At 38.1% G+C, this 14,278-nt stretch overlaps 1 protein-coding gene across 2 annotated transcripts in view; it reads right to left on the bottom strand.

The window, feature by feature from the left end:
* Positions 1–14,278, bottom strand: part of NIN (ninein) — a 92,616-nt gene that overhangs the window by 11,641 nt on the left and 66,697 nt on the right. The window contains exons 18-26 of one of the 2 annotated variants that reach the window (XM_054567582.1): positions 11,414–13,558; positions 10,038–10,163; positions 9,860–9,929; positions 8,056–8,268; positions 7,017–7,130; positions 4,170–4,295; positions 3,371–3,484; positions 2,438–2,584; positions 1,010–1,189 (exon numbers count right to left, since the gene is read on the bottom strand). In XM_054567582.1, the coding sequence (XP_054423557.1) occupies positions 1,010–1,189; positions 2,438–2,584; positions 3,371–3,484; positions 4,170–4,295; positions 7,017–7,130; positions 8,056–8,268; positions 9,860–9,929; positions 10,038–10,163; positions 11,414–13,558 (3,235 nt within the window). The remainder of the gene's footprint in view (positions 1–1,009; positions 1,190–2,437; positions 2,585–3,370; positions 3,485–4,169; positions 4,296–7,016; positions 7,131–8,055; positions 8,269–9,859; positions 9,930–10,037; positions 10,164–11,413; positions 13,559–14,278) is intronic. The other variant, XM_054567581.1, reaches the window with a different exon arrangement.

Below are 14,278 nucleotides of genomic sequence, written 5' to 3'. Positions count from 1 at the left end.
CCAACCAGGAAAAACAAACCATGAACATAAGGGAGGTTTTTATTCACCACTTGGGTGTTATCGTAATAAAAACACTTTTGTCAGTCAAGTCTACTAATTTTTGAAGCCTACTTTCTTTGTATTTCAAAAAGATCCTTTCTAGGTAAATCTATTTTTAGTCTGATTGGCTCTAAAAACCCAATGCTGTAAAGGACAGGCAGGGAAGGAGGGAACTTGTGGCTCTAGCAAACTGCTGAAAGTCAAGAAAGCAGACACAGTCCTAGGCACGTCTGCTCTGACACGAGGTGACAGTCCGGTCTATTATACAGTACTTTGTATTGGACTGTTCGCACCTGAAACAATATATTTACATCAACTAAGTTCCACGAGGACAGTGACCACATCTGTCTTACTCGAATCGACACTGCAGCTTCAGTGATAGAGTGTGTGGCGCACAGTAGGTGTGCTAAATGAAAATCTGTGGCTCTCCAGAGAGTTCTTCCTTGAAAGAGGTGCTTAAGTAAAGGTCAAACATAGTTGTTTCACTACTTAGAGGTGAAGAATTTAGACATCAGCTTAGTGGTTGGAAGACATGATCTTCAAAGACCATTCTAATCTCTAAACCTTGAAACAACCTTTGAAAAGGGACACCTTTTCTCTGACAAGGACTCAGACCACAAGATTTGGGTCTTGTTTTGCCATTTTTGTACTACCCGTCTCGGTGGCTAGCCTATTTGAAGAGGTCTGGTTAACAACCTCCATGAGTCTATATTTTGGACATGGGGATTAAAATCACAGATTTTAATGTATTGATAGAACTGCTTATACAAAAATGAATAATGTTGTATAAACATATCAGGATAAATTTTAATGAAAGTAAATGATAAATTATACATTCTTAAAATAAGTATGCTATAAGAGAACACTCAAATCCATACCCTACAACTATTTCAGTCATATCAAACATTTATCTTCACATCAAACTAAGCATTTTCAAACATTGGCCACCATGTGCAACATTTCCAGTTACCTTCTCCTGGGAGTGCGAGAGTTCCGCCTTGGTGTTTTGCACCACACTTTGGAGTCTCTCATTCTCTTGCCAAAGCAGCTGTTGTTCCTCATTCCTCAGATGATCCAATTTGTCCCAAGACAGCCGTTGCTGCTGACTATGGAATCCTGATGGATGGGTGGCTACTTCTGGGGCCCAGTTCTTAAGAGAGAATTGTAGAGTTAAACCTTAAACACAGACTGATTTCTATTTTTGAGTGTCATATTTACCTAATGACATCAATTCTTAGTACCTTTCAACCTTCACCTTTGTCTTCTAATGGGAGCAAGTGTACATATATACAGATATAAATAAAACAATGTTATTAGAGTTTGATTTAAAAAAAAAAGTTTTGTAAACTCTCTGTTTAAAACAGTCTTTGGCAAAAGAGCCCCATCAAGTCTAATGGCACAGGTGATCGTGTGGCAAGTCCCACTTCCATGCAGGACACAGTACATAGTGACTGGTGGCCTTCAAAACTGCCTCATTCTTATGAAGCCAGGCTTTGAGCCCAGACAACTGCCCTTCTGGTTAACAGAGGACACGGGGGAACTCTGAAATGCACCGCTAACTTGAAAGCTTTCACAAGCTCAACTCTACTTCCATTTTCACACATGCAATCATATCCTTTTTTAGATTCCAAAGCACATACTGTCCATGTAATTGAGGCCTGAACACAGAAATATACTTTAAGTTACCGAAGTGACTTTTTGGATCCTTAAAAATGCTTTAAAAAATAAAAAAGGCAACACAACTTGATAAGCCTTTTAAGTCAAAACACGAAAAAGAAAAAAAGGTACTATCTCATTCTGAGAAAAATGTCAGCTCAGAAGTAACTTTTAAAAATGGAAACTTTTATTTTATTTTTTAAAATCACAGTTGAAAAGTATCACCAAGAGATAAAATAACTGAATTAATGCCTACTTTTACAGTAGGACAAAAATCTCAACATCTACCCGTGGGTGATGACATCCGTAACATTGTTCTTAATTTATTTGTGCACAGATGAAAAAGCATTGTGATATTAAAATGAGACACATTTTCTTGAACATCAAAATTTTTTAGTTTTACATAATAAAACAGCTTAGTCATGGTCTTCTGACTTGCACAACACAAAAAGTTACCTTGTCACTATGGTTCTATTTATATGAAGTTCAGAAACAAGCGTCCCTATTCTAGGGTGCAGAGGGTAGAACAGTGGTTCCCTTGGGGATATCAACTGGAGGGGGCAGGGGAGGCTGCTGGGTGCTGGAAAAGTTCTATACTTTGAACTAGATGGTGTTTACACAAACACGCGGAGATAGGTGAAATACATTTTACCTATACATGTATATAAATAATCAAGATGTATACCTAAAATGTGTACACTTCACTATAGAAAGTTATACCTCAATAAGAAAAGAAAATTACCTTGTCCCCAGCATTGTGAAGTTGCTTATGTAAAGACATCACTTCTTGTTTTAAAGCCTCCTTTTCCTGCTGAGTCACTCGTAGGTCGGATTTAATCCGGGACATTTGCAGGTTTACATTCTGCAGGGTGTCCTCTAAACTCTGAACCTGCATGATGAGAAAAATCTTACACTGTGACCCAAATCCTTGGGGTCTCACCTATAGTGTATCCAGGTATGAATGAGCTTGGAGAAGATAACCCCTGGGTCCCTTCTATTTCTACTTATTTTCTCTGGCTCTTTACCATAGCTCTGCAGAAACTCAGTATGTTATGTATATTTACAAGATGTTAAATCATATTTATGATAATGATGAACTATGCCTAGAGCAATATATTGCTTATATAGTCATCTGGTATATTACTGAGTGGTATCTTATAGAACCAATGAGTACCAACTGGCATCACAAAATAGAGTTTTACCTAATTTTACAGAAATCATGTTTCAGCCTGTGGTGTTGATTTGTAAAGAACCTCTTAGTTGAAAATAAAAATATATACTTGTAGAACCCTACTCTCTGCTAATATCTCAATTATTTCAATTAAAAAATTAAATTGGTGAAAGGAATACTGATACAGATCTTTATAATAGGGCATGAACCTACCTTAGAAATCCCATTTCTAAATTAGGAACAAGCAGTTTTTGTTGCACACTATTCTCAAGCTTTCACAAATAAGTAATTTCATAATGATGAGATAATCTCATACTAATGAACTTTGAGGGAAATATTCTAGTTATTTCACTATACTATAAGCAAGTATCAAATGTTAGACAAATTGAATCATTCTGAGCCCATTGAGGCCACTTCCGCCTGGAACATTCTTTCTTCTGTGGGTTCTGTTGGAAGACACAGGAAAATATTAACTGTGCAGATGAAACAAAATTGTCCGCATACCTTCTCCTGTGAAGCCACTAGCTGCAACTTTAAACTTTCATTCTGCTGTTCCCAAGACTTCTGTTCCTGCTTCATAGTAGCAATTCTGTGCTCTAAAAGACTTGATTTTGCCAACTGTTTCGGGAAAAGAAAAGAGGTAATGGTGCATTTTTGCAAACACATCTAGTCTCAATTTATGTGCCTCCACTTAACACTGAAAAAGATCAAATACCATCTATTTACATGGGGGAGCAGAGCAAAGTAAAAAAGTTCTCCTCACTAACTCCCTTTTCTACCTTTAATTTTGAGCAGTCTCTTTTCTTTGGGGATTCCCATTTTTCTTTCTCATCACCTCCTATTTTGCCGGTTAAAGACAGTGGACTGGAAGGCAGTCAGAAATCTCAAGAGTGTACCATAACAGGGAACTACAGAGTGCCGAGTAAGGCCGGGGGGGCAAAAGCAGTGTTTTGGATCTGCTAGGGAAAATACAATAGAAAAAAAGTATCTGTGTTCTAGATCTCAAGTTAAATACAACGATATATTTATATTACATTTAAGAAGATAGTAATAGATTTAAATATTATTATTAAGTAGCATGGCTACATATTAAAATGAGACAAACTTCGTATTACCGTCTTTAATAATATAGTTATTAAACAACTAATTTAGACTGCTGTTAAAATCATGGCTTCAGCTCTGAGGCCACATAACGCCGGCTGAAATGTTGCCCCAGGAGACTCTGGAACGATTAGGCCCATGTGCATAGAGAAATGCTTACTGTGGTACATATGATCATGGTAAAAAGTCGTCTTATCTTTACTGACTTATCAATACAGCTATTTAATTCTTCGCTTAGAACTTCCTTCTCTTTCTGCAGTTTTTCATTGTAGCTTAGAACACTAGAAATTTTTTGCTGGAAGTCAGAGAGATCAGGACACCTGTGCAGCTGTAAGAGTTAAGCTAACGAGCCCTCCCATCACGTCTCCTGCCTGTATGTATAAGCAGGGCACTTTCTTGCCTGCTGCTAGATACTGCAGTGGACATCTGAACTCTCGGGGACTATAACTAACTTTAACACAATGTTCCCTGCTAGGCTTCTCTCCATTCCCCAATCAACTGTCTGTTCGGATAGACTCAACCAGGCAGACACTGACAAGTGATGGTCCTAGCTTTCTGTTTTACTTTCGGGGTAGAATAAATAACATGACATCCTGTCGTCAATTTAACTTGTGTACAAATAGCACAATACATTTTCCTCATGCTTTTTTAACTTAAACAAAAGATCTCCTTCAAAAATCTCAGTCAAGAGTATATAATTAGTATGAACCAAGTACAATGCGTTAACACAAAGGCCAGTTTAATGATAAAACTGTTTTCCAGCTTGTTCCATGTACCTTTCCCTTTGGAAAATGCCAAGATTGACTTGGTGAGTAAAATGTTGCTGGTATAAACACACTGGCTTCCTCCTCTCCCCTTTAAGGAATCAGGACAAACCAAAGACATTTTCTGTTTCATTTTAGCATCAACCTTAGCACTATTGACATTTGGGGCCAGGTAACTCTTTGCTGTGGGTTCTGTCCTGAGCACTGTCGGGTGGTTAACAGCAAGTCTGGCTTTACCAATTAGATTCTAATGGCACCCCTCTCCTTCCCCACACGCCAGTTATAAAAACCAAAAATGTCCCCAGACATTGCTAGATGTCCCAGGGTAGGGGAACAACTCCCACCTTTCCCCAACCACTGCTTTAAAGAGACCAATTATTTCTTACACTTCTTTTTAACTCTTTTCTGTAGTGCATATGTTTCTAATTTCCCTCCACTTCTCTTGGCTTTCAAATCCTCGATTCTTTATTAAGATTTTATGGCCCTCTTTCTACTTCCAACCTTAGGTTCTTTTACATTTCGCTTAGCACTAGTATGACAAAGTAGCCTTTAAAGGTTGAATCTTGTCTTCAACTAGCAACAAATCTAGCATACCTTACAAATCTAAAGAAGTCAGAAGGATGTAGGGAAATGTATTTTAAAATACCTGGGCATTGTTTTCATGAAGAACCTCTCTCCTTTGCCTACTACCTTGCCTCCCCATTCCCAGACCCTCACAAAGCCTGGTGTCATTTTAGGTGTCTACAAACTGGCAAGTGACTTCTGCTAATGCTATTCGTATTTCCTTTCAGTGTAACAGATAATAAAAAAAGCTTTGTGAATGAGGAGTCGTTTTGCCATATAGAGCAACACATGCTTTCTAGGTGGAAGCTGTATGGCAGTGACAATGGGCTGACATCATTCCACTCTTGTGATCCAAAAGAGTGCCATGAAGCAACTTATTGCCACGATTTACATCAATGCTGCTGTAAAAAAAAAAAAAATGCAATAAAAACATGCCAAATGATGTCCTTCCTCATCGTGCTCTGCTCTTTGCTCTTTTTCTTCTGATCCCTAGCTTAGCAAAGTCACAATGCACACGTTTCCCGTGCTATGGATTTGGAACGATCACTATCATCTTAAAGGTTGAACAACAGGCAGATTTTCAAAAAGTAAAGGAGGAAACTATGCCCAAATTCATTAGGATGAAGTTGGTAATAACAGCTTTGGAGCACTTATCCCCCAGAGAAGGGCCCTGTGAGTTTTAACTTCTGCAGTGTTTATATGGACAGACAGCTTTGGTTATGGCAGAAGAGACAGACTTTGCACAGTAGCGTCTGACTTGAAATGGTTCTATTAAAGCACTCATTAGGAGCCAGTACTGTACTAGGCATTACGAGACACAAATTCCCTGAGAGTCTAAGAATCCTATTAGGAAATTAAGACTGATAGGAGTCAATCAGAGGTGGACGAAAATGTAACACCTTGCGGCAGAGACTCAACATTTCAGCATTCAAGGAGAGGCACTTTTGTGCTAATAGGCTGAACAGACACAAGAGAGAATTTTATCATCTAAAGATGTTATACTATTTAAGTAATCCTTTAGTGAAGCAAATTAAATAAAATGAACAACTAAATTCTCCTATTATAAATCAGAATTGCTCAAACAGAAAGACTCCTGTACTCATTGAAAAATTCAGAATAAAGAATAAAATAGGACAATGTCCAGGACACAACATTAAGGTGAACCATCTTTTATCCTTAAAATTAAGTCTTTGAAACTTTTGAAATAGGCTTTTGAAAGACAAATTCGTGAGACTGCAACCTTGATAATACTCTAGAATTTACCCTACGCAGTAGACAGATGCCTCATACTTGCTGTAAGAAAAAGGGATAAGAAGGACCAGCTTCACCTGTGTCTTCATGAATCTGGGTGAATAGCAATTAAAGTTATAAGCCAAAAAGTTACCTTCTTTTTAGACAAGCGTATTTTTTCCCATCTGGTTTGGAGAAAGTAGAACACCAAATTCCTTAAACTGAAATGGTTGTGATTCATTTATAGCAATAGAACTTCAGTCTATAACATATATAAGTTATAAACTAGAACAACATTTAGAGCTATAAAACAGTAACCCTTACAAATAGACTTGTATCGCAAGTCCTCAACTTTACTAAAGCAACATGCTAGTTGACATGATTCAGTAAAAGGGACATTTGGTGGCTAGAAAAGCCAGAAGACCATCAGGTACATATCGTTCTATGAGTCCCCTTCTCCCTGACCCCTCCTAAGCAGCACACACTCTTACTTGTTTCATTTTCTCCAGTTCATCTTTGAGAAGGAGGTTTTCCTGTTCCACAATATGAGCCTGTATTTTAACTTCAGAAAGTTCTGCTTCCAGAGAAGACACTAAAGTGGAGGACTAGGAAAAAAATTAAAAAGTGAAATAATATACACATTCATTTAGCCTGCGGAAACTTAGTAGGATCACAAAGGCAGCATTAAGGACATACTAGTCCAAGTTCAATGACACAATGTTTTATGACCATTCATCCATCCATATACTCAGTGGAACTAAAAATATCTTTTAAAAGACTTTCCTCTTAAATGGCATGAACATGATTTCTAGGGTAGTTTTTGCAAGGTTCTCCATAGTAAAGTTACTATCTTTCTCTTGGGGGGACATACTTTGAGGCCATGTAAACTGTGTTTGTCCTTAAACTTTTGCTTATTAATTTTGGTGTCTATTAGTAGATTCTGTCTACAAAAATTATTACTCTGATGTTAGCCTTAAATAATTTTCTATTTCTTTCTTTCTACATTTATTAATTGGAATTCTACTGTAAGGAAGACAGTGTTTCTCCTCCCTTTAGCTACTTACTCAGTTTTTTATATAGGTATGGGCCTAAAGATATTTACTATATCCTATATTTATTACTATATTTCTTTTATGTTATACTATGATTATTTATTTTATTGATGAAATTGTTCCACCTTTGGCCACAGGTTGGGTCCAGTGTCCTTCCAACATTCCTAATCTTTTTTGAGCCCTTTTTTCTTCCTGGTACCGTGAAATATTCCACGTTCTTCTTGAATTTTCTGTGTCGCAGCCCTGGAATCAATCATTTTCCCAAGGATCCCTGGTTCCTTTTATCGGAGAAAGGTGTTTAGGAACCAACATCTGGGCACTCCATCAGTGTACACACATCTATCTCTCTGTCTATTAGTATGCCAGTACGAAACTCTTTTAATTATTAAGACTTTAAGTACAAGAAATTTAACATCAGCCTTTCTTTTATTTCTTGGGAGTTCCTCCAGAAAGGCTGTGCGGTGGCTGCAGACCATACCTGCACTTCACAGTGTTCCAGTTCCTCTTTCAGATTAGACTTTTCTTCTCCCCATTCCTCAAATGTGCTGCGTCCTGGCTCCTTCTTCTGGCACAGTACTTCTGCCAGACGTTGATTAAGTTCTTGCAGTTCTTTCTGATTTTGAGAATTCTTTTGGCTAAGTTCCGTATTTTCCAAATCCAACTGTTGGTTTTTGGTTTCTAATTCTGAAATCTAATTAAAATCGAAATAAGTTTTAAAAACTAGTTACCCTACTTCTGCTAAAAAGCAGATTTAGAGACTAACTCTTTTGTTTCCTCACTCTGTAGATAAAGCTTCACACACACACACACACACGTAATAACAGAAATAATACAGAGTACTTGTTACAGATTCAGTCAATTGAATCTGTTAACAAGGAGAGTACGAAGAAGTGACAGATATTCTGACCCTACTCCACATGGGTAACCACTATTCACAGCTGGATACACATGTATCCCTCCATAGGTTGTTTTCCATGCATATACAAAACCCATGCACACATAGAGATATTTTTCTTCTTTATAACAAAGATTGGAATTATTTCAGATGTTAGGACAGCCTGTTCTTTTTCCTACTTATCACATCTTACAGACTCTTATCTTTCAAGTCAGTACATTCAGGAACCACCACATGCTGTATTTTTTAGTGCTATATTTTTTAGAGGCTGTCGGGTATTCCATGGATCAAAACATTGCATAATGTGTTGAATTTTTATCATGAAGAAACAAAACAATCTTTTAGGACATTCATTTACACATGGTAGCATTTTGTATTTAGGATCATGTTTTTTAAAAAAGGGGCTGGTGGGTTAGAAGGCATGCGCACACATTACTTCTTTTGTAGATATTCTCAAATTATCTTCCTCAGAGTGCTACCAGCTTACAGTCCTATCAACAATGTATGAGTGCCTTCATTTCCTCATTACCTCTTTTATACTTGATGATATCACTGTTTGATTTTTGCTAATCTTGACAGGTAAAAAAGAAAACTCATTTAAGCTGCACTTCCCTAATCACTAATGAGGCCAACCACCTTTTTGTTTATTGTATTCTTTTTTTCTGTGACTTGACCATTCGTATCAATTATTCATTTTCCAACTGGGTTTTGCCATTTGTTTGTGTGTGTACAAAATACATTTTGGATGTTAACACCTTGTCTATTTCAAGTACTCTTCCCCAGAACGTCCTTGCCTTTTGACTGTTTCAGACAGATTTGTAAATGACCTTCCCCTACACAACTGCATGTTGTGAGATTATACAAATTGGGTATTGAATGGCACAAGTTTTCTGAATAAACCATAAAGATCTGTGAAAAGATATACTGATTAACTGGTATTTTATAGCTGTGAAATTTTGTCCTTAACTTTTTCTTTCAATCATGGTGAGAAAATAGGAAGGAGCTAATAGTCAAAATTATAGGAGCGATAGAGCCAGTATTACATAGGTTTGGTGTTACAGGTATCGCCTACCCATTCCCACTGATACAGAGTTTATACTAAGCACTCGGAGTCAAGAAATAATAATACATTATTATACCTACAAAAAATCAGAACTAGAAACCTAGTTTCTAGACACAAAAATTCACCTATTCACAAAAAAACAAAAACCTAGTTTAGAGTCAGCAGGAGGTGAGTTTGCGCTTTGAAACTCGGGCTTTAAAACCTTACCATCACTAGCTGCATGAGTTATTTCAATAGCATGCCCATAAGTTTGTAGATTTCAAATAAAAACAAAGGAAAATTTCAGACTCAGGAAGCACTGGGAAATACTAAGCATCTCCTTACCTGTTTCTTTAAATTTTCAATCATCTTCTGAACTGTGGCTTTTTCCTGTTTTACAGTTTCTATATATTGCCTAACGGGACAATGAAAACATAACTTAGGAGTTAGACTTTAAAAGCTGAGGTAAAATAGTTTTAGTCCTTGTAAAAATGCCTTAAGAAAATTTAAGTATATGTCTTACCACATTTCTTCCTGAGATCCATTTAATTTCTCCAATTGCAGGTTAGAAATGCTATCTTCTTCATTTAGAGTAGTAATTTCATTTCTCAAAATAGAATTTTCCTCTTGAAGCTTCTCAGATTCATATCTGAAGTACAGAGATTTAAAAAAAAAAAAAGTAGTTACAACAAGGCAGTCATCTGGCATCTTTGGAAAATTCTTTCTAGTAATTTCCAATGAAACAAGTATTCCATGCCAGTTAAAACAAGAAGTCTAAATTAGTAGTCTCCCAATTCTTAGAAATCAAGCTGTGACATATTGACTCATTTTTTTACGGGAAATAAGAATTTCACGAAAAGGCATCCGGGAAGTGTGGCTAAAATGCTTGAATACGGAGACAGAAGGAGAGGCAATGCCCACTCTGGTTGCTGATTTTCTCTGTGGCAACCATACTGCTTTGAGCAAATAACTTCCTTTTTCTCAGTCTCAAGTCCTACCTGCTTCAAACTGACATAAACCATATTACTAAGTTGTCTTAGCTTTAGTTTCAGGCCCCAAGGTACCTAGACAAATTCACTACCTGAATGAAAGGGCCATGCTGAAATATACACACTAATGTTTACTTTGTGATTTTTTTTCATTTCATTATATTCTGATTTTTAGAAATGAAAATCATCTGAAGAAGAGGAGAAGCTACATCCAGAATTAAATTATTTTGTTTCATGCCATTAAGATATTTCAGGCACGATGTAATGTTTCACAGGTTTTTTTAAAACCAAATTTGCAAGAAGACTACTGAAATCATATTTCATAAAGTCAAATAAGCAATAGTTCAAGTAGTTTCATTTCTGTCTTTATTTTCAAGCACATTTTTTAGACTCTGATAGCTCCCCAATAAAATGATATGTTCTTCAAATGGTATAAGCAGGAAAAACTATAAGCTACAAAACACATTTATCCTATATTAGTATAAGAAGTGAGTTATCTACCAAGCGAGTTATTAATATACAAAAGGCATTCAGTCTCATGTAATGTGTTTTCATCAAAATGAGGGAAAGAACATTTAAAAACAACAACAGAGATCTATCTGTCCGAATGGTGCTAGAAAAGTGTTAAAGACTTGACATACATTGACGATGCTCATGGTTAAACAGTACTCTCCATTATGAACTTTCACACCCCAAATGAACGACATTTATTTCCTACAGAGGAAGGGAGTGCCTCCTAGGCAAGGTTATTCTATTTGTTAATATGACACAGAAGCAGAAGGAAGTCTAAAGTACTGCTCTCCTCTTGAAGACTAACAGGTTAGTTTCTCTAGGAACAGCAAGCAGCAGCAGTTAGATTTGGCGAGGTGCTCTGTGGGATTCTGTGAGGTGTAGAAGGTACATACATTACCTCAGCAGTTCAACTTTTTGCTGCATCTCACTGCACGTGTTTTGCAAGTCATGCATCATTGCCTTCAGCTCTTCCTCCTTTCCTCCTTGAGAAGACACATCTTTTTGCTTAATTAAATTAGTGACTTTCTCCCTCAACTTTCTAGTCAGCTCCTGCAGCTTTTGTTTCTCCAGTTCTAACTCTGCTATCATGGCCTGACGCTGAAAATGTTTGTCTTGAAGGCCTATAAGAGCAGTGTTTTCCTCTAGTATGACTTGGTTCTGTTCTCCAGCCTTTTCTCCGTGTGTCCGGATTGTCCTGCGCAGCCAGGCAATCTCACGTGCTTTTACTTTTTCTAAAATCTGTGTATTCTCCTGCTCAAGGTACCGGTTTTCTTGATAATGCTCTTCTATAACTTGGTGTATGTTCATAACCTCTGGCACACACTCTCCCAGTGTCTGATTTAGTAGAAGTACATTTTCATCAGCGTTGCCATCCAGGTTCTTTAAATGGGCTTCCCATAAGGAGAAGCAGTCACACTGTGGCACTGCTCCCTCTTGCAGCTTCTCAATCTTGCCTTGAAGTCTTAAAACCACCACATGCAGGTCCTCGTTTTCTCTTTTGACCTCATCATAACTCTTTTCCAGGCTAAGGAATGTTTCAGTCATTTCTTCCACTTTCTTCAGCTCATCCTGTAACCTGAAAACTTCTGAAGTGAGTTCTTTGTTGTTTTCTAGGGCTTCATCGTAGTGCGTCTCCAACACTCTCAGCTCTTCCTGGAGACAGTCATTTTCTCTATTAGCATCTTCATATAACAATTTATACTTGGAAGAAGCCTCAGGGATTCTCTCAAGCACACTTAGTTTCTTTTTTAGCACAGAAACATCAAAAAGTAGGTCCTGTTTCTTTTCAGAAGCTCTATCGCAGTCTGCACGTAAGATCATTAGTTGTTCCTGAAGTTGACAAATCTGATTCTTCAGGTCCCAGGTCTCAGTCCTGGTCTCCTCACTGTTTTCAAGTTCGGAAAAACTCTCTATGGATGCTTCAGACTCCTCTATTTTGACCTCCTGTCTCTGAACAGAGCTAGTCCCTGTACTTCCCACATCCTGGACTTCATCGTCTTGCAGGTCGCTTAGGATGTGCCGCCTGGTTACACCTTCTACTTGCTTCATTCGGTTTTGCAGTAAAAATGGCTCTGTTTGTTCCACAGACTTTCCAAAAAGTCCAGTAGTTGGCTCCTCTAGACAAGACGACATCACTGACCCCGGCTCTAACTTTTGCAACCTCTGCTGCAGTCTAGAAATTTCAGTGGCCATTTTCACATTTTCCTTCACTGCTTGTTCGTGAGCTCTCTGCAGGCTTAAAAGGACATCTCCGTTCTCTTCCAACAGCTGCTCTCCCTGCTGGAGCAGGGACATGGCTCCACTTCCTTCTGCCTCCTCCCCTCCCATCTCCTGGCAGCCACTCTGAAGCCTGGGGGGAGGAGACGCCACCTGCTGCATTTCCTTAATTTTATTCTGAAGCCGAGAGATTTCTGCACTCATTTCGGCTCTGTCTCGCTCTGCATTTTCACAGGTCGCTTTGTGGGCACTCTCCATGGCCAGAAGCTTGGACATCATTTCCTGCCTCTCCTGGTCACGCTCCATTTCTAGCCTTTCAAGCTGCTGGTTGGCTAGCTGCTCGGAGACGCCTGCCTGGCACAGGACCTGCTCGTGGTCCTGCAGTTCTCTTTCATGACTGCTTTTCAGCTCATGTATCTGGCTGGACAGCAGGCTTTGCTGACTTTCAGACACGTTTCTTAGATCTTCCAGGTCTTTGAGTAGCTGCTCTCTCTCAACAACCATACTATTTAAGTGTTCCTTGTATGTCTTCTCCAGCATCTCTCTCTCCTGGGTCAAGGCCAGGGAAGTTGCTTTCTCTCTTTGGAGAGTCTCTTTCAGCTGCTCCTGGGCTTCAGCACACTCCTGGGCGAGCTCATCCTTCTCAAACTCCCACTGAGATCTCTCCTCATGCTGTTGTTCCAGGAGCTCCTTCAGCTCTTTATGGTAGTGCCTCTCCAGGCTTTGCAGAGCCTTTTCGTATCTCTCAGTGACTTTCTGACAATCAGCCTGAAACTGGGCTTCTATCTGACAGGTTCTTCTATTACACTCAGTTTCCATTTTTTCCCTAAATGTGGTCAACATACAGCATTACTAAAACTGCCATCAACTACGGAAGCAAACAAACAAACAAAACCATTTTCTATGCATAGAAGCTGCCAAGCAAATAATTTATATACTTTCTAAAAATGGTTTTCACTTATCTCTCTGTGATTCTTTTATACTCAGAAGGGATCTCATTACTGAGAGCCAAGACCGGCAGCTATTAATTCATTGAAAAGACTCATTACTTACTTCTCTCTGCATTTAGGAGGAAAATTTAGAAAAAAAAATTCTTTGGCATACTCCTGGATGTATTTGTTTTTGGATTTTTAACCAAAAACTTAAAGTGATATTTCATGGTAAGTGATCAAATGCATATATTCCCTTAACTTGGGAAATATTTTTAAAAAATGTTTCCTTTTAATTAAGTATACATTGGAGGAGAATAATCCTATAAACCACACATACTAAATTCATTATGTTTTTGCCTCTTATTTAACGAAGTAGCACTGAGGTCATCAGAGTATGAAGCGCCAAAGTCCTCATGTGTACCTGAGATTTCATCTTAGTAAGTACAAAAGTAGTGTTTCATAACTCTGGGAGGAAATGTTACTTTGCCCAGAATCTAGTTTATACCCTTTCTCAGAAAACAACAAGGCTTAACTAGGAAGGAGTCACATTTGCAATAACCTTATCCTCATCTGTGATCTTAAAAGATACAAGTCTGATATGAGGCATACTTTCC

Source organism: Pteronotus mesoamericanus, unplaced genomic scaffold (genome assembly GCF_021234165.1).
Source record: "Pteronotus mesoamericanus isolate MK-2021 breed Mesoamerican mustached bat unplaced genomic scaffold, CSHL_Meso_final contig_182, whole genome shotgun sequence".
Taxonomy (NCBI): Eukaryota; Metazoa; Chordata; class Mammalia; order Chiroptera; family Mormoopidae; genus Pteronotus; species Pteronotus mesoamericanus.
Note: the sequence above shows the minus strand (reverse complement) of the source record. Positions and strands in the feature narration are given on the sequence as shown.